Genomic DNA, 21,554 nt, shown 5'->3' with positions numbered 1-21,554 from the left:
TGAGGGAAGCAGAAATTCATTGTAACACAGATATTGGTCAGTCTGGATAAGTTTGTGTCAAATTCCATTGGACCAAAGTATATGCCAGCAATCAATGATCTAAGCAGAAATTCATTGTAACACAGATTTTGGTCAGTCTGGATAAGCTTGTGTCAAATTCCATTGGACCCAAGTATATGCCAGCAATCAATGATCTAAGCAGAAATTCATTGTAACACAGATATTGGTCAGTCTGGATAAGCTTGTGTCAAATTCCATTGGACCCAAGTATATGCCAGCAATCAATGAGGGAAGCAGAAATTCATTGTAACACAGATATTGGTCAGTCTTGATAAGCTTGTGTCAAATTCCTCTGGACACAAGTATATGCCGGAAGTCAATGATCGAAGCAGAAATTCATTGTAACCCAGATATTGGTCAGTCTTGATAAGCTTGTGTCAAATTCCACTGGCTGTACAAATTAATATCAAACAAGCTTCACTAGTTAAAAAGTGAGCAATTTGTCACACTTTTCCATTGGTTGGACTGTCAAGTCAATCATTAAATACTTATTCATAGAGAAGGGGTTGAAGGACAAGACACCACATCTTGGGTTTTGACTTATGCCCATATCTGAGAAAGACACCTTGTGTTATATTTAAACACAAGAAACAAAACACCAACTAACAAGGAACCAGTTAAAGGGGTTCTACATCTCAATAAAGGACATGGCCAATTTTATTTCCATGGGTGCACACACAATAACTGAGACATAAATAAAAAACTTTCCCGCACTCTCATGCTGTGCCGTAATGTTTTGATCATTTGCTTGACCGAGACTCTGACTTTACTGTAATGTTTGCATGTAGTTTACTGTAGTCTAGGGTGGTCGTGTAGCCTAGTGGTTAAAGCGTTCGCTCACACGCCGAAGACCTGAGTTCGATTCCCGACATGGGTACAATGTGTGAAGCCCATTTCTGGTGTCCCCTGCCGTGATATTGCTGGAATATTGCTAAAAGCTGCGTAAAACCTCACTCACTCACTACTGTAGTCTATAGCATGTCCTCTTATGCTGCAGTGCCACGCATGTCGAGAGACTCTTGCCTCGGTTGGCTGACAAGTCACAGGTTGAAACTATATGAGTGAGGTATTTGTGCAGGGCCACCTTGTATTATATTTGCAGGCAGGAAATGAAACACCAGCAAACGAGCAATCAGCTAAAGGGTTTCCGCGTGTCCATGTGGGACACGGCCAATTTCATTTCTATGTTTGCACACATTGTGACACTGGTTCTGTGTCGAATGCCGGTAATCTCCTACCAGGTGTTCATGATGCGACTGGGCATGCACCGATTTTGTGACTTCTGTGTGGGCTGGTTCAGCGTGGCAATGCAGAACATGGCTGAAACAGGAGTCGTCCTTGGGAGGGTGCAGGTAAGGGACGCCCAATCTGTGCATCTGTGCATCTGTGCATGAGAATTTTTATTGGTCCCCGATCGGAGCAGCCTTTGCTCAAACCATACCCAACACTCACTGGCAGGAACAAAATGACCTGAAGTCAAACAATTTTGTGGGGCACGGGTGGCCAATTCTTCTAAGGTGCCGCGATTTGCTGTGCAGAGTTGCATCCCTTGGGCACGCCAGAAACCTGTGATCGTGGGTTCGAATCCCGGTTCATCCCGATTATGTTTCTAGGTTTGTCAGCACCATACCCCTGCTTGTGGGTTTCACTGAAGTGGTAAATGTCTGAAACCTGCATCACTTCAGGCTTTCCTCCCACATTAAGCTGACACGCCGTGATATGACTGGAATACTGTTAAAGGCGGCGTTAAACCCAACTCACACACACACACACACACACACACACACAAACAATTTTGTCTTTGTGGCGTCATGTGAATCCTGTAGATATGAACTGTGTGAATAACCTGTTCTCATCTCTCACAAACATTACCTAAACATGGCAAGTTTTCCTGGAATGTTCATTAACCTTTAGTCTGCTGACTCTTACCCCGCCTACTGGACAGTACCTGAAAGTACCTCATGGGGAATGAATACAGATGTTATATAGAGATTACTACACGAGTGTCTATCAGATACCATTGATCTTACAACGAGTTGTTTCAAAACGTATCTAACGAGCGAAAGCGAGTTAGATACGCTTTGTAACAACGAGTTGTAAGATCAATGGTATCTGACAGGCACGAGTACAGTAATCTGTTTCTTACACACCCTAAAATCGCACCTTTTTAGCATCGAACCGATGAATTTTGTCTATTCTCATGATTGCAGTAGCGCATTAATACATAACACCTCTGTCATAAGTGACGTCATCCTATGTGCTGCCTTCTACTCATAAATAATGTGACCCTACACAAAAAGGTTTCCGTCATATATGTGGATTATCAAGGCGATGATGAAAATGCAAACTAGACAAAAACCAAGAACACACTGTGTGCCAAGTTGAAAGTTTACACCTCAAAGAAATTACCAAATATGTACAACAATGTTTACTTCCGTATGACATCACTACCGGTGACCGACTTTTACAAAATGGCGTGTTCACTGACAACAGTACGCGTGATTTCCAGAGGAGGTTTTCGTTGATTGAGGGATCGTATACACATAAATGTGGCACGTAAGTAATCAGAATCACTCTGACAATCTGTGTACTGTTATTTGTTTACCATGTTTTCCAATGTAACAAAGAAAATTAGTCAGAAATGCAGACAACTACCGTCATCGTTGTGCGTGATTTAGCGTCAGTCATGGCGTCACACAGGACGGAAACTTTTACGGCTTCTGTTGAATTTACCACATCATTGTGATGTGTATATATGTGTATTTCCATTATTAGTGCAACGATACTCTTCCCATGAATATTCTCAAACGCGTGATGGAGCCAATGTATGCAACAATTAGTCGAAAGTACCTCTAAAAATGATACACAGTGTAAAATCTGAATTTTGCTTTGTTTACATTTCAGCAAGTACAGTTTTCCGAGCACAGTTTTCGTTTCCATACCTAATTTATTTCGCATGATAATTTGCATTGGTGACAAAGATCATTTATTTTATCCATTGTTTCGAAAATGTATGAGGAATTCAGGGATGCATGTATAGCAGCTGAGTTTGAAATATACCTGATCGAATAGGCATAACCGGCATTTTGTAAACACAATCCAATATGGCGGATCGTACACTTCGGCGTTCGTGTATGCGTATTTTCCAAAACATTCTAAACGATTCTAGGCTTATCAGCGACGTTTCAGAATTATCATTAGTGATGTGATACCAGTGATCACTAATATGCTATTTTTCTACCTTAATTATTCGAGTAAATATCCAATATTTAGATTTCTAAACACACAGTAAATATTTATATAACGCCTTGAATGGCGAGTTTTGCAATGTACCTAACTTTAAGTCACTTTCAGTAATTTTGAATTGCCTAAAATGACAGTAAATGATAAACAGAAGGGGGAATTCAAAACTGTGAAGATTCTGTGTGATGTATTTTGAATTTTATTCGATTTCGAAGTGAGGTTTGAAGAGAAGGGACATATGTGTCGCTGTGGCATCCAGGGGGTTTACTCTGAAAAAACGATAATGTTGCCATACAACAGATAATGTAACTGATGATAATAACAAACAAACTCGCAGACGAAGACGAGTTTGTTTTTTTAATTATTAATTACACGGTCTTGCTGTTCAATACAGACGTAGGTGAACATTCGACTGAAGCACGAGCTACTTATGAATGAATTACACTCAGGAAAGTAGTCCGTCATCATCTGACCCCAGGTCATCACCATGGAGTAGCCAATCACGGGCCTGGAATTTGATCTCACACATATGTTTGATACCAGTTATCTCAAATGGGTTTCTCACTCACAGGTGTGTAAGAAAAATAGATACAAACTGTCATTTCAATCCCAAGTCCAGGTGAGGATAGGTCTTCAGCAACCCACACTATCCGTAAAAAGGGACTGTGCTTGTCATAAGAGGCTGCTGAAAAACTCACATAAGTTTCGGCTGCGTACGCAGCCCGCCTGACCGGAAGTTAAACTTATGTTTCTATGCAACATATACCTTAACAAACTCCGGCTCGGGCGCAACAATATTTATTCAGAAACTACACAAAATGACATCATTGTCTTATAACAGTTGGATGCTGATACCAACTAATTTAACAGTTGGTTGCTTATGCAAGGCAAACAATATCTTGGCAAACTTGGCAGCATGCAATGTCATAGATAAGCATGAGAAACTTCCAACAAAAATTTTGTAGTTGTAAGGAAAACAAGTTAACATGTTATAGACTATGGATGGTATAGGAAACGTTGCAAAAGATCATATGGTCCCTCGGCTGGCATTTTGAGATAAGCAAACACAGAGTCTGATCGCCAATCACCAAGGACCTTGATAGTCTCAATTGGCACTCCACGCTGAAGCAGCGATGTCGCACCCCCTCAGCAGAGGCTGTGAGCACTATAATCGGCCACAGAGAATCCTTGTATGGTTAAGGCACGTCACAGACGTGAGCGGAAACTGTTCGCTGAAAGCGTAGTCAATTGTCCCTCTGCAGACACAGTAAAAATTGGAGCTATGGGGGGCAATGATCCGGCAACCCGAAAGAAACGTACAAGAGCCGTGGTTGGACACAGGGTATGCCCTGGATACAGGGGTAGCGTCACATAATGGCATCTGTTTTTCCCAAACACAAAGACATTACTGTGAGCATGCAACACCGGAAATACAATGTCAACAAACCTGTACTGAACTACGCAAACTAATCATGTAATAACACTGTCTGGTTATGAAAAGAGTTCATTATATATCTGGACTTATGTTTGTAATCTTTTTTATTAATTTTATTTGAAATTTCATTCAATATTGCTTATATGCATTTTTGCGAAATTGTATGTGAAGTGATCGAAAAATCGCACAACACACCGTTATTTACAGCAAACACGGTCATATTACCGCTATTGACACCTTGAAACGAACTTTAGTGGATAGAGAATGGATATTATCATAAATGCCATACTTTGACTCTTTGAAAAACATATTTGTTGTAGTTTGTCAACATAAAGTTTTCACTATCGCGAGTGTGGGAGCATCGACAGTGATTAGTCAAATTATTCCAAACGAAAAAAATATCCAGCAATAGCGATCAGCTGTACCAAAGTGCTATGCTTATGGTGCTTAATTTATTTGAAATATATAGAAAAGTACTACTAAAATAACGTGATATTGGAATAAATTATTACTGATGAAATAATAGTTTCAGATACAATTCTTCCGATCATTATATAAAGATTCTTTAAAGTTATTTTACTGGGTAATTTCTGACCGAATCACCGGGTAGATTCTGAGAAACTTGTGTACAGCTGATTTCTTCTTCCGGCTAAGTTTACGATAATATACACATGGTAATCTTAATCTCTGCATATAAAACAATGCCTATCAGAACGGGAAATACAATTTAATCAGTAAATCATCATGTCTTGTGTTTTTTATCTCAAATTTTGAATTTGTATTGACCAAGTTTAATTGTTATGATCTGAATTCACTGAAGGGATATGATGTAATTCTTTTCTGCGGAAGACAAAGACGTTTTTATTGCAAATGTGGGGATTGTGTCTGCGCTGGTGACTTGCTTCATTCCGAATCGCTTTATAGACAGGGTGGGGCGGTCGGGTAGCCTAGTGGTTAAAGCGTCCCCTCGTCAAGCCGAAGACCTGGGTTCAATTCCCGATATGGGTACAATGTGTGAAGCCCATTTCTGGTGTCCCCCGCCGTGATATTGCTGTAATATTGCTAAAAGCGGCATAAAACCATACTCACTCACTCACTCACTTACTTATAGACGGGGTATATAAATTAGCATCGATTCTGAAGGCTTGTACAGGGGGGTCGCCTTATACGTGGGATCGCTTTATAGACAGATATAAGGTATGTCGGATAAACAAAATTAAGTAGTATCAACGTTCGTGATCGAAAATCGGACAGTTACATGACAGATAACGATACAAACACAGTGTAATAAAAAAAGGAAAAAGGAAATATTATTATTGTCATGTTACATTGTTAGTGGAATATGTTTTCTAATCATGCAACCTCTAAACCTTAACACAGCAGCTACCAGCCGACTGGTCTCACATCAAAACGCGGAGGCAGATGGCCTCAGAGTTGGCTGATCACTGTGGCAGATTAAGGAGACTGATTTATGAGTGATTTGGGTAATTCCTTGTAAATTAGGTGTGTCAGAGTTGGAGTGGGAGGCTTTCGGATTAACGGGTCTAAATAACACTGATGTAATCGGTTCCCATCATTAGTGTCGGATAAAGCCGATTGTGGGATTAACGATTGTCGGATTAACGAGTGTCGGATTAACAAGACTTGATTGTAACTACATTTTGGGATGAAAACAACTTACACATATTTCACTAGTCTCTGACTGACTATGTGTACAATGTGTGAAGCCCATTTCGGATGTCCCCCGCCGTGATATTGCTGGAATATTGCTAAAAGCGGCGTAAAACCATACTCACTCACTCACTGACTGACTAACTCGTGGCCATGTCTCCCCCTGCTGTAACCATAGTTAGCTCCTCTTTCTCCTCCAGCCCTTGGTGTTTGGAAATGCATTGCAATGTGTGTTAGTAGTTTGTCCTGTTTGGCATGCACTTACAGGCATGTGGCCCAAGGCGATCAGTGTGCTGGACAGGGTGTACATGTGACAGATGCCCAGCTATAGCGATCATCCCTCATCCCAGTTGTTTTACAGGAACCTCGGCTAGGACCTGGTGTAGAATTACCCCTTTCAAGAGGGGAAAAACAAGCTCCAAACCCTCAATGACCTGGTTTTCTATTACACACTGTTGATGCTCCTGCCATCAGTCACGGGATTATCTGCTCCAGCACACAGACTTCAGATCAAGTCTGGAATATTCAGACTACCAACACCATTCACTCACTTGCTCTTTTTCAGAGTGTATGATCCTTTCCCTTCTCTATGTTCATGTAGGACACAGCTCAAGTACAACTACGGCTACCTCTGTATTGAGGCCTTTCGAGGGTTTTTCTGGGTGTTGGGGGATCAGCTGCTCATCTTAACGGTTGTTCTGCCGTACATGCTCAACACCCCATACCCACGAGTTCGCGATGTCTTCCTGCTTATTGCATTCATATTTCCTGTGCATGAAGTCTGGATGGGCATAATGCTAGAGGCTTGCGAGCACTACGGAGACTGCTATGTGTCCTTGAAGAGAATTGTGGTAGTACATGCTAAAGTCATCGTTGTTGTTTGACCTTGACCTTGACCTTGTTCCTTGTCACTTGTTGCATGTTCCTTGAGTCGGAGTGTGAGGCTCAGTGTTAAGAAACCTCAGCAGATTTGTCTCCTGTGTACTTAAAAACATTTAGTGTGTGTATGTTCTCATACTTATAATCATGCGAGTATCCACTGTTATCAAATGACTCCTTTGCATTTATGTCCATGTACCACTGTGATTGGTTAGTTATGGAATAAACTATACTACTCAAAAGAAGTTAAGGATCACCGATTCTTTCAGATTACTTTAGGTGATCTGTCGTGGCATGACAAATTAACAATAGTCGTAGGAAAGAACCGGGTGGCCCTTAACTTCTTTTGAGTAGTATATGTCTATGTCTATGATAACGGGAGGGGACCTTGGGTAGAGTTGAATACATCATCACCAAAACAATCCCACACATGATATTTCTCAGTTCATAAGTTTATATATTGTCTATATCTTGCCAAATTATGGCCTATGAGACACTTTTTATCTACATGCATTGTTGTTAATGTGATAGAAAAAATTGCATACTGATTACTGAAATTTACTGCCCGGTTACCTGACCCGCTATTACAGACCCCCTATTACCTGACCCCCTATTACCTGACCCCCTATTACCTGACCCTACCCAGGTACGCATTGTAGGTCTCAAGAGGGGATCAAAATGTCTGATTGGGAATTGTTTAACCACAGCCCTGGCAAAACTATTTCGATACATGTATCAAACAATCAGATCATGCATACACCGAAGTTAACTGAAGCTTTATCTTTATTCAAACATATACACCTCAGGAATGTGTGTATTGTCAGAAAGAAATGGGGAACATTAGCGACTTGTAGTGTAACCACTGAGCTATAGTGAGTTTTTGTCATTAAACAATATATCACGTGACTAACCCACGCGTCCAGGTAGTACTGTTGGTACCTGGATTCTACTCAGGACCCACCCGACCCCAAGTAACCGAGTTACCCATCCCAGCCCAAATACTGGTACCGTATTTTCTTGAGTATAGTGCGCACCCATGTATAATGCGCACCCCCCACTAGCAGATTCAGTATTTGGGAAAAAAAATATTTGAATATCAAGCGCAGAAAAAAATTACACCGAAGATCTACCCCTTCAGCGAATTCCGGTAAACGAACGGGTGATGAGAAACTTGGTCAGTACAAATTCGAAATTTGAGATAAAAAATCACCAGACATGTTAGATGATACTTGATGTTTCATTTCTGATGCTTATTTAGTTTCAAGATATATTGTATAAACAAATCATTAACTGATATATTATTTTGGCCATTTGGTCAACATACGCGGGCACGCACGCACGCACGCACACACACATGATCAGAGGAACTTATTTATCACACTTTAGGAATAAGGACAAGTAAGTTAAGCACACTGTGTGTGTCAGTCAAAATAGCTCAATTGTGTTTGTTGTATTCATCACAATGTGCACCGCAGATCCTACCTTGTAACCAGATCCTACCATAAACAATATGCTGACATAACCTGATCCTACCATAAACAATGTGCTGATATCACCAGATTCTATTATAAAACAATATGCTGACATAACCAGATCCTATCATAAACAATGTGCTGATATCACCAGATTCTATTATAAAACAATATGCTGACATAACCAGATCCTATCATAAACAATGTGCTGATATCACCAGATCCTATTATAAAACAATACGCTGACATAACCAGATCCTATCATAAACAATGTGCTGATATCACCAGATTCTATTATAAAACAATATGCTGACATAACCAGATCCTATCATAAACAATGTGCTGATATCACCAGATTCTGTTATAAAACAATACGCTGACATAACCAGATCCTATCATAAACAATGTGCTGATATCACCAGATTCTATTATAAAACAATACGCTGACATAACCAGATCCTATCATAAACAATGTGCTGAGATCACCAGATCCTATTATAAAACAATATGCTGACATAACCAGATCCTATCATAAACAATGTGCTGAGATCACCAGATCCTATTATAAAAAAATAAGCCCACATGACCAGATCCTATCATAAACAATGTGCTGAGATCACCAGATCCTATTATAAAAAAATAAGCCCACATGACCAGATCCTATCATAAACAATGTGCTGAGATCAGCAGATCCTATTTTTAAAAAATAAGCCCACATGACCAGATCCTATCATAAACAGTATACTGAGATCAGCAGATTCTTTGTCAAATAATATGCTGAGATCAGCTGGTGGAGTGTGGTCCCTGAATATAAACCACTTGACCCACGTGCTGACCTGAAACACATATTGAGATTATGTTGATATATCAAGTGTGGCCTTCCGCTCTTAATCTGTTGAAAGGGATTACAGGGGTTAAGGTCAAAGAGGTTCTTGATATGACAAAATCGGATTAGAATTTCCTTCTCAGTTTTCTTGATGAAGTGAAGATGTTGACATACTGGATATGTCCTCGTTGATGCTACTTGTGTAGTAGGTGATCTTTCGAAGGATCAAAACTTCCCTTGGAGTTGTACATACTGGATATGTTCTGTTTTTAAGCCCCTGAAATCTCAAGGTGGGCTTTGTCTATGATGACCTTCATGTAAGTTGCAGATAGAATTCTTCGAAGTCAGATTTGTTCATGACCATAAAACAAGAAGTCAGTTTGCCAAGAGAAATGGAAAGAACCATTGTGAAAAGTCATAGGCAATTGAACTGTTTGATGTGAAGTCATGGGCAGGTTCGTTGTAGTAGCAATCACATCATACTATTGTAGACATGCTGCTAAATGACATTTCTTCTTCTCAGAAACAGGGGCGGTCAGGTAGCCTAGTGGTTAAAGCGTCTTGTGCACCCTCGGCCAATAAATGTATCAATAGTGAAACAAGAGACATGATAGATGCATAAACTAGTTTTAAAATCTCAGACCTCAGTTTGATGATGTCAAGCCCAAGAAAGCATGACAAATTACACATACCATATTCAACGTAATAAGCACCTTAGAAATTAGAAATAGGGGGCTCTTATTAGAAAATAAATTTGGTGAGAGAAAAAAACAGAGTTGAAAGATTGTAAATTTCTGGGTTTATGTACCTGAAATGATACAAGAGAAAAGTCTGTGCGTATTATACACGACAGATATATTTTTCCAGAATTTAATTGCCCATAATTAAGGGTGCATATAACACACGAGTGCATGTTATACACGAGTAAATAAGTCTTGTGAACATTGATCGGTCGGAATGGGTGCTAATTGGGATTGTTCACTAGCCAATATATTAGCAAATATCGCCGTGGGCGCTTATTACAGTGGGGCGCTTATTACGTTGAATACGGTAACACAGGGATTAGGGATGTAGTACGGTACACAAATCTTTGAGGTGTTGAGTGTGTTCAAAGATTGTGTTGAAAAGTAAGGGTCAGTCAGACACATTTGAATTATATTCCATGCACTTGGTGCATGTAGACATAAATGTTAGGCTGCCAGTAGGCTGCTCTGGTGCATGTTTTGTAGTTAAATCGAGCCCTGGTTAACTTTGTAATAAAAGAGTACGTCATTACGACAACATGTTCATGTACATTGATGCATTAGGATGCCTGTTAGGTTCACATGTTTTCGGATGTTCCGGGCACTTTTGTACCTGCATTTACCGTTTCGGACACACACAAATGTTTGAGATAACTGAAAATTCAACGCATTGAATATAACTTTTCAATGATGATGATGAAAAATTTGAAGGTATTTGCTTCTTAACACAGCTGGGGCGGTCGGGTAGCCTATTGGTTAAAGCGTTTGCTCGTCACGCCGAAGACCCGGGTTCGATTCCCGACATGGGTACAATGTGTGAAGCCCATTTCTGGTGTCCCCTGCCATGATATTGCTGTAATATTGCTAAAAGCGGCGTAAAACCATACTCACTCACTCTTAACACAGCTGCTAATTTGATGCATCAAAGTCTGACACAACAGTATTCAACTGTATATACTAACCTGCATTAAAAGTGTGCAAAGAATTCTTCTCCACTCTGTACTAATGCTACTGGATGACGGCTTCCTTTAAATATTGGTTGTTTTTGTCTGCACTTTATGAATTTTCAATTATTTCAGTTTGTTGATTTGTGTGCAATTTCATGGTTTCCTTCATACATTACATATTCAGTGTGACATGCTGTACTAGAGGCACATGCCGTCTTGTTTTCAGGCTTGAATGGAAGGTGATCATGACATCCAAACAGGCATCAGTGTTTACTGTTAGTATCTGGGTGATTCTCCATCGATTTCTCATCTACGTAATAACTGTGACTATGTGTTTGTCAGACACTAAACAGTACCTGACACCAGCTAGGATATTTTCGGGAATGGCGTTCCTGATGATTGTGGCGCACAATGTTCTTGGCTTCGGAACAATGGCAGTCCGAAACCATGGGGAGTTTCTCACCTCCTTAAGAAGGATAACGGTAAGGAGGAAGCAGCCTGTCTTCACACACTGACCCTGTAGAACTACCAATGATGCTGACACTCTGACCCTAGTGATGCTGACCCTAGTGATGCTGACTCTCGACCCTAGTGATGCTGACACTCTGACCCTAGTGATGCCGACGCTCTGACCCTAGTGATGCTGACACTCTGACCCTAGTGATGCTGACACTCTGACCCTAGTGATGCTGACGCTCTGACCCTAGTGATGCTGACACTCTGACCCTAGTGCGACACTCTGACCCTAGTGATGCTGACATTCTGACCCAAGTGATGCTGACTCTCTGACCCTAGTGATGCTGACACTCTGACCCTAGTGATACTGACTCTCTGACCCAAGTGATGCTGACTCTCTCACCTTAGTGATGCTGACACACTGACCCTAGTGATGCTGACCCTCTGACCCTAGTGATGCCGACACTCTGACCCTAGTGATGCCGACACACTGACCCTAGTGATGCCGACATTCTGACCCTAGTGATCCTGACTCTCTGACCCTAGTGATGCCGACACTCTGACCATAGTGATGCCGACCCAAGTGATGCTGACCCTAGTGATGCTGACACTCTGACCCTAGTGATGCTGACATTCTGACTCTAGTGATGCTGACATTCTGACCCTAGTGATGCTGACCCAAGTGATGCTGACACTCTGACCCTAGTGATGCTGACATTCTGACTCTAGTGATGCTGACCAAAGTGATGCTGACACTCTGACTCTAGTGATGCTGACACTCTGACCCAAGTGATGCTGAGACTCTGACCCTAGTGATGCTGATGCTCTGACCTTAGTGATGCTGACACTCTGACCCTAGTGATGCTGATGCTCTGACCCTAGTGATGCTGACATTCTGACCCTAGTAATGCTGACACTCTGACCCTAGTGATGCTGACATTCTGACTCTAGTGATGCTGACCAAAGTGATGCTGACACTCTGACCCTAGTGATGCTAACATTCTGACTCTAGTGATGCTGACCAAAGTGATGCTGACACTCTGACTCTTGTGATGCTGACACTCTGACCCTAGTGATGCTGACACTCTGACCCTAGTGATGCTGATGCTCTGACCTTAGTGATGTGACACTCTGACCCTAGTGATGCTGACACTCTGACCCTAGTGATGCTGACTCTCTGACCCAAGTGATGCTGACACTCTGACCCTAGTGATGCTGACACTCTGACCCTAGTGTTGAGGACTCTCTGACCCTAGTGATGCTGATACACTGACCCTACTGATGCTGACACTCTGACCCTAGTGATGCTGACACTCTGACCCTAGTGTTGAGGACTCTCTGACCCTAGTAATGCTGACACTCTGACCCTAGTGATGCTGACACTCTGACCCTAGTGATGCTGACACTCTGACCCTCGTGATGCTGACACTCTGACCCTAGTGATGCTGACACTCCGACCTTAGTGCTGCTGACATTCTGACCCTAGTTATGCTGACACTCTGACCCTAGTGATGCTGACTCTCTGACCCTAGTCATGCTGACTCTCTGACCCTACTGGTGCTGACACTCTGACCCTAGTAATGCTGACACTCTGACCCTAGTGATGCTGACACTCTGACCCTAGTGATGCTGACACTCTGACCCTAGTGATGCTGACTCTCTGACCCTACTGGTGCCGACACTCTGACCCTAGTAATGCTGACACTCTGACCCTAGTGATGCTGACACTCTGACCCTAGTCATGCTAACACTCTGACCCTAGTCATGCTGACTCTCTGACCCTAGTCATGCTGACTCTCTGACCCTACTGGTGCTGACACTCTGACGAGGTTTTTCACAATAAAATCTATAGACAAAGAAGAAGAAAGAGTCTGGCCTTGGAAAGTAGAGAGCAGGGTTGGACAAATATCTGATATTGAAACATTTATCTTAATAAATACTTAGATCTAACTGCTATTGCAATGTATCTATGCACATAAAGCTATAATACACTAACTGCTTTGACACTATCAACATTGTAAGTTTAATACCAGTTGTGAATGACCTATATATGCATGAATGTAGTTTTTTCACTCACCGGAAACGTTAACGCCATTATGATGAGATATCATGCCTGTCCCCTTTTCCTGGAAAATGTTTTAATAAGTTTCGTTTTTATGGTATATTAACATTAATTTCACCTTCCACCCATGATTACAGTTATCCCCCCTGCTAACGCGGGTCTCGGGGTCCAAGTACGACCCCCCCTGCGTTATTCCAATTATGTAATGAAGGTTTGGTGATAGTTCAACTAAGGAGGACACGAATATGGGTATGCACACTTGAAGACATGTGCATAAATGTGCATGGTAAAGACAGAAAAATTGATGTGTGTTTGGGAGAAAAAATATATATGTATGATGGCATTTTTCTTCGAGGAAAATTAATCTTTTGTAAAGTTTATGTAGCCCATTACATTCGTCACCACTCGCCCCTTTCCATAACCTGCAAGAAGACTCGTCCCCCTATCGATGAATGCATTCGTCACCACTCGCCCCTTTCCGTAACCTGCAAGAAGACTCGTCCCCCTATCGATGAATGCATTCGTCACCACTCGCCCCTTTCCGTAACCTGCAAGAAGACTCGTCCCCCTATCGATGAATGCATTCGTCACCACTCGCCCCTTTCCGTAACCTGCAAGAAGACTCGTCCCCCTATCGATGAATGCATTCGTCACCACTCGCCCCTTTCCGTAACCTGCAAGAAGACTCGTCCCCCTATCGATGAATGCATTCGTCACCACTCGCCCCTTTCCGTAACCTGCAAGAAGACTCGTCCCCCTATCGATGAATGCATTCGTCACCACTCGCCCCTTTCCGTAACCTGCAAGAAGACTCGTCCCCCTATCGATGAATGCATTCGTCACCACTCGCCCCTTTCCGTAACCTGCAAGAAGACTCGTCCCCCTATCGATGAATGCATTCGTCACCACTCGCCCCTTTCCGTAACCTGCAAGAAGACTCGTCCCCCTATCGATGAATGCATTCGTCACCACTGCCCCTTTCCGTAACCTGCAAGAAGACTCGTCCCCCTATCGATGAATGCATTCGTCACCACTCGCCCCTTTCCGTAACCTGCAAGAAGACTCGTCCCCCTATCGATGAATGCATTCGTCACCACTCGCCCCTTTCCGTAACCTGCAAGAAGACTCGTCCCCCTATCGATGAATGCATTCGTCACCACTCGCCCCTTTCCGTAACCTGCAAGAAGACTCGTCCCCCTATCGATGAATGCATTTGTCACCACTCGCCCCTTTCCGTAACCTGCAAGAAGACTTGTCCCCCTATCGATGAATGCATTCGTCACCACTCGCCCCTTTCCGTAACCTGCAAGAAGACTCGTCCCCCTATCGATGAATGCATTCGTCACCACTCGCCCCTTTCCGTAACCTGCAAGAAGACTCGTCCCCCTATCGATGAATGCATTCGTCACCACTCACCCCTTTCCGTAACCTGCAAGAAGACTCGTCCCCCTATCGATGAATGCATTCGTCACCACTCGCCCCTTTCCGTAACCTGCAAGAAGACTTGTCCCCCTATCGATGAATGCATTCGTCACCACTCACCCCTTTCCGTAACCTGCAAGAAGACTCGTCCCCCTATCGATGAATGCATTCGTCACCACTCGCCCCTTTCCGTAACCTGCAAGAAGACTCGTCCCCCTATCGATGAATGCATTCGTCACCACTCACCCCTTTCCGTAACCTGCAAGAAGACTCGTCCCCCTATCGATGAATGCATTCGTCACCACTCGCCCCTTTCCGTAACCTGCAAGAAGACTCGTCCCCCTATCGATGAATGCATTCGTCACCACTCGCCCCTTTCCGTAACCTGCAAGAAGACTCGTCCCCCTATCGATGAATGCATTCGTCACCACTCGCCCCTTTCCGTAACCTGCAAGAAGACTCGTCCCCCTATCGATGAATGCATTCGTCACCACTCACCCCTTTCTGTAACCTGCAAGAAGACTCGTCCCCCTATCGATGAATGCATTCGTCACCACTCACCCCTTTCCGTAACCTGCAAGAAGACTCGTCCCCCTATCGATGAATGCATTCGTCACCACTCGCCCCTTTCCGTAACCTGCAAGAAGACTCGTCCCCCTATCGATGAATGTTATGTGCGAAAATACGACAAACCAATCAGAATGCGAGTATGATTTCAAGTTCTTGATTATACACTGTACATATCTAAAAATATACCCAAGACACAGTTAAATGTGTTCAATCATACTGTATAATTCCGCACGTCCCGATGAACTTTAAATTGCATCTGAAATATATATTATATATAGTTGTTTTTTTGTGAACCATACGCAACGAGTTGACATTTGTTAAAAGGTATGCTGTTTGCGCAAAAATGGCCATGAGAGGGGCACGAGTCGCTATTCGGCTTGTCCCGGAATAACACGAGTTGGTCACAAATGAGCCAGTTATTGTTGACTGCAGGGACTGCTGGGACTTTCAGAATGCAAATATGGTTTATACATGTATAAAATATTTTTTAACTGCTTGTTTACTTTAGTCAACGCTAATTTACAAACAACTCGCTGGCTGGACATTCAGCCATTTTCTAAATGAAGACACTATGCATGATTTTCTCGACAAATAAGCCAGTTTAACACAATTTCAGACAGCAAATTTTTATACTGGTGTTAAATAACATGTGGGTTGGATATTAAAAACAAATGTTACAATATGACTCCATAGAGGTGCCAGTTGCATGCTAATTTCAACACACAGTATAATGTCTGTTGATAAAATGTGTACACCCATTGCTGTAATGATAGCCACATACTAACCTGCGAGATCACATGCACACCGCTAATCACATGTATGTTCTCACATAAAAAATAAGAATGATTCTTTCCAGTATGAAATATTTTACTTTTTTGATCACTTTTCTGCTAATTGCTCAATTGATATTGAAAACATGAATACTGTAAATCGTGAAATTAATGCGTCTCAAAAAGAATGAGACCACTGAACCCTAGCCAAAAATGCGACTCAATATGAATGCGACACCCCACCCCGAAGAAATTGTCCTCTGTCAGGTTTACAGTAGAATCCTCACCTTAATCCAACCTTACATTAATCCAATCACACACCAAATAGCACCGGTTATTAGCGCTGAGTAGAGTACGTCCGCTAAAACAATACATGCACGCTGGCTCGTGGACTTGCAGGTGTGATCAGTGATGACGTAAGTGAGTAGAACTCTTGTCTTGACCCCAGCAGCGACAATTCACAAGATGTAATAAGTGTTTGAATGACATTGTTTATATACTTGTTACAAGTGCGGCTCAATAAACAGTGACGTGGAATACATAGTTGTTCGTTTTCAGCGTATGTCCAAGTTGGTATTTCTGTTATCCAAAATGTCTTATTGTTGATATAAATGCGATGTTAAATAATGCGAGCAAAGACCACTCACATTTTTCGCATTTAATTCACGCTTGCGTTAATTTCAAGATTTAAAGTAATAGGTCTGTGTTGACCTGTGCTAACAAGCTGTAAGTGTCTGTCTTAGCAGAATGTTCCCGGTCTGTGTTGACCTGTGCTAACAAGCTGTAAGTGTCTGTCTTAGCAGAATGTTCCCGGTCTGTGTTGACCTGTGCTAACAAGCTGTAAGTGTCTGTCTTAGCAGAATGTTCCCAGTCTGTGTTGACCTGTGCCAACAAGCTGTCAGTGTCTGTCTTAGCAGAATGTTCCCGGTCTGTGTTGACCTGTGCTAACAAGCTGTCAGTGTCTGTCTTAGCAGAATGTTCCCAGTCTGTGTTGACCTGTGCTAACAAGCTGTAAGTGTCTGTCTTAGCAGAATGTTCCCGGTCTGTGTTGACCTGTGCTAACAAGCTGTAAGTGTCTGTCTTAGCAGAATGTTCCCAGTCTGTGTTGACCTGTGCCAACAAGCTGTCAGTGTCTGTCTTAGCAGAATGTTCCCGGTCTGTGTTGACCTGTGCTAACAAGCTGTAAGTGTCTCTCTTAGCAGAATGTTCCCAGTCTGTGTTGACCTGTGCCAACAAGCTGTCAGTGTCTGTCTTAGCAGAATGTTCCCGGTCTGTGTTGACCTGTGCTAACAAGCTGTAATGTTCCTGGTCTGTGTTGACCTGTGCTAACAAGCTGTAAGTGTCTGTCTTAGCAGAATCTTCTCAGTCTGTGTTGACCTGTGCCAACAAGCTGTAAGTGTTTGTCTTAGCAGAATCTTCCTGACCTGTGCTAACAAGCTGTCAGTGTCTCTCTGAGCAGAATGTTCCTGGTCTGTGTTGACCTGTGCTAACAAGCTGTAAGTGTTTGTCTAGAAATAGTTTTGGTACACTGAATTACCATGACAACCCTTTAGAGAATGTAGCTGTAGCAAGTGTACACTGAATTACCATGACAACCCTTTAGAGAATGTAGCTGTAGCAAGTGTACACTGAATCACCATGACAACCCTTTAGAGAATGTAGCTGTAGCAAGTGTACACAGAATTACCATGACAACCCTTTAGAGAATGTAACTGTTTCAAGTGTTCACTACAACATGCCTGGCTTGGCTTTAGATAGATAAATTCAACTGTGACACAATTTTGATTAAAATCTATGCAGCAATTTAAAGGGACTTTTCTGGGGTATTCAGAAACTGTCTGAAGACTTTTGAAGTACGGCAAGTGTAGCTAATGTAGAGTTATTTTCCTTCACCCTTATAAATTTCAGATAGCAGTTTCCACTTTGTAACTGGCATATTTATTAATATGCAAGGAAATAATTTCAATCAACAAAGTCTCCTTTGCTCCTTTTATCCTGTTCGCTCGTCACGCTGATGACCCGGGTTCGATTCCTGACATGGGTACAATGTGTGAAACCAATTTCTGATGTCCCCCGCCATGATATTGCTGGAATATTGCTAAAAGTGGCGTAAAACCATACTCACTCACTCACGCACTGTATATATGCTGTATATATGCTTATAACGAACTACGGTTATAACGAACTAATATTAAAGGTCCCTCTGAGTTTGTTATTACCGTAGTTTACCATATTTTAATCCTGATACATTTCTAGACTGCTCTGTAATCTTGGTTTCAGACAGGAATGGAAAATAATAACCAAATCTAAACAAGCGTCAGTGTTCACGCTTTCAGTGTGGGTGATTCTCCATCGGTTTCTCACCTACGTGATTGTCGTTACCATGTGTGTCACGGACACCAGGCAGTATCTGAGACCAGCGCCCTTGTTCTCGGGAGTGGTGTATTTGGCCATCTTGTCACACAATATCATTGGTTGTGGGACAACGTGTGTACAAAATGTGGCCGAGTTTTACATTGCTGTTCATAGGATTATGGTAAGGTTTTGTTTGTAAACTCTGCATATTTGAGATGTCTGTTGAGCATTTTCAGTTCAGTTTAATCTATATCTATGTCATGATTATGGCTGACTTTTGTTAAGAACCTCCAAGGACTTGAAACTTTCACGATCAAGATTATATTACAAAACTGGAAGTGTTTCAAGAAGTCCAGTCATATTTCATCTTGGAGATCAATGGAATGTGATGTAAGTTAGAATTAGCTGCAGAGCATATTGGGATCCTGTTTCAGAGAGTAGATTAAACACTTGTTGGAGATAACTGGAGACCTGATATCCTTGAAATTAACTTGACACCAAAATAGTTCCTTTTAGGACTTAGCCAATGTCAAGTGATGAATTTATTGCAACACAGCTGCCTATCATCATGATTGAGCAAGAACACACAACACAAGTGCTAACTTCTTGATTGAGCAAGAACACACACAACACAAGTGCTGTATGTCATGATTGAGCAGGAACACACAACACAAGTGCTAACTTCTTGATTGAGCAAGAACACACACAACACAAGTGCTGTATGTCATGATTGAGCAGGAACACACACAACACAAGTGCCTAATGTCATGATTGAGCAGGAACACACAACACAAGTGCTAACTTCATGATTGAGCAAGAACACACAACACAAGTGCTAACTTCTTGATTGAGCAAGAACACACAACACAAGTGCTAACTTCTTGATTGAGCAAGAACACACAACACAAGTGCTAACTTCTTGATTGAGCAAGAACACACAACACAAGTGCTAACTTCTTGATTGAGCAAGAACACACACAACACAAGTGCCGTATGTCATGATTGAGCAGGAACACACAACACAAGTGCTAACTTCATGATTGAGCAAGAACACACAACACAAGTGCCGTATGTCATGATTGAGCAGGAACACACAACACAAGTGCTAACTTCTTGATTGAGCAAGAACACACAACACAAGTGCTAACTTCTTGATTGAGCAAGAACACACAACACAAGTGCCGTATGTCATGATTGAGCAGGAACACACAACACAAGTGCTAACTTCTTGATTGAGCAAGAACACACAACACAAGTGCTAACTTCTTGATTGAGCAAGAACACACAACACAAGTGCTAACTTCTTGATTGAGCAAGAACACACAACACAAGTGCTAACTTCTTGATTGAGCAAGAACACACACAACACAAGTGCTAACTTCATGATTGAGCAGGAACACAACACAAGTGCTAACTTCTTGATTGAGCAAAAACACACACAACACAAGTGCTAACTTCTTGATTGAGCAAGAACACACACAACACAAGTGCTAACTTCTTGATTGAGCAAGAACACACACAACACAAGTGCCTTATGTCATGATTGAGCAAGAACACACAACACAAGTGCTAACTTCTTGATTGAGCAAGAACACACACAACACAAGTGCCTTATGTCATGATTGAGCAAGAACATACAAAACTAGTGCTTACTTCATGATTGAGCAGGAACACACAACACAAGTGCCGTATGTCATGATTGAGCAAGAACACACACAACACAAGTGCTAACTTCTTGATTGAGCAAGAACACACACAACACAAGTGCCGTATGTCATGATTGAGCAGGAACACACAACACAAGTGCCGTATGTCATGATTGAGCAAGGACACACACAACACAAGTGCCTTATGTCATGATTGAGCAAGAACACACAACACAAGTGCTAACTTCATGATTGAGCAGGAACACAACACAAGTGCCTTATGTCATGATTGAGCAAGGACACACACAACACAAGTGCCTTATGTCATGATTGAGCAAGAACATACAAAACTAGTGCTTACTTCATGATTGAGCAGGAACACACAACACAAGTGCCGTATGTCATGATTGAGCAAGGACACACACAACACAAGTGCCTTATGTCATGATTGAGCAAGAACACACACAACACAAGTGCCTTATGTCATGATTGAGCAAGGACACACACAACACAAGTGCCGTTTGTCATGATTGAGCAAGGACATACACAACACAAGTGCTAACTTCATGATTGAGCAGCGACACACACAACACAAGTGCCTTATGTCATGATTGAGCAAGAACATACAAAACTAGTGCTTCATGATTGAGCAGGAACACACAACACAAGTGCCGTATGTCATGATTGAGCAAGAACATACAAAACTAGTGCTTACTTCATGATTGAGCAGGAACACACGACACAAATGCCTTATGTCATGATTGAGCAATGACATACACAACACAAGTGCCTTATGTCATGATTGAGCAAGAACATACAAACTAGTGCTTACTTCATGATTGAGCAGGAACACACAACACAAGTGCCTTATGTCATGATTGAGCAATGACATACACAACACAAGTGCCTTATGTCATGATTGAGCAAGAACATAGAAAAATAGTGCTTACTTCATGATTGAGCAGGAACACACGACACAAATGCCTTATGTCATGAT

The 21,554-nt window shown here is 42.0% G+C and overlaps 1 protein-coding gene across 5 annotated transcripts in view; it reads left to right on the top strand.

Annotated features, from left to right (window-relative positions):
- LOC124128430 (ATP-binding cassette sub-family C member 4-like) overlaps positions 1-21,554 on the top strand; it is a 150,474-nt gene that overhangs the window by 91,303 nt on the left and 37,617 nt on the right. For 2 of the 5 annotated variants that reach the window (XM_048391894.1, XM_048391897.1), the window contains one exon: positions 11,503-11,758. The exons of the other annotated variants lie outside the window; for them this stretch is intronic. In XM_048391894.1, the coding sequence (XP_048247851.1) occupies positions 11,503-11,758 (256 nt within the window). The remainder of the gene's footprint in view (positions 1-11,502; positions 11,759-21,554) is intronic. 5 annotated transcript variants of the gene reach the window in all.

The sequence above is a fragment of the Haliotis rufescens genome, unplaced genomic scaffold, assembly GCF_023055435.1.
Source record: "Haliotis rufescens isolate VD_foot unplaced genomic scaffold, xgHalRufe1.0.p SCAF_101, whole genome shotgun sequence".
Taxonomy (NCBI): domain Eukaryota; kingdom Metazoa; phylum Mollusca; class Gastropoda; order Lepetellida; family Haliotidae; genus Haliotis; species Haliotis rufescens.
The sequence above is the reverse complement of the archived record's forward strand: the minus strand, read 5'-3'. Positions and strand labels throughout refer to the sequence as shown.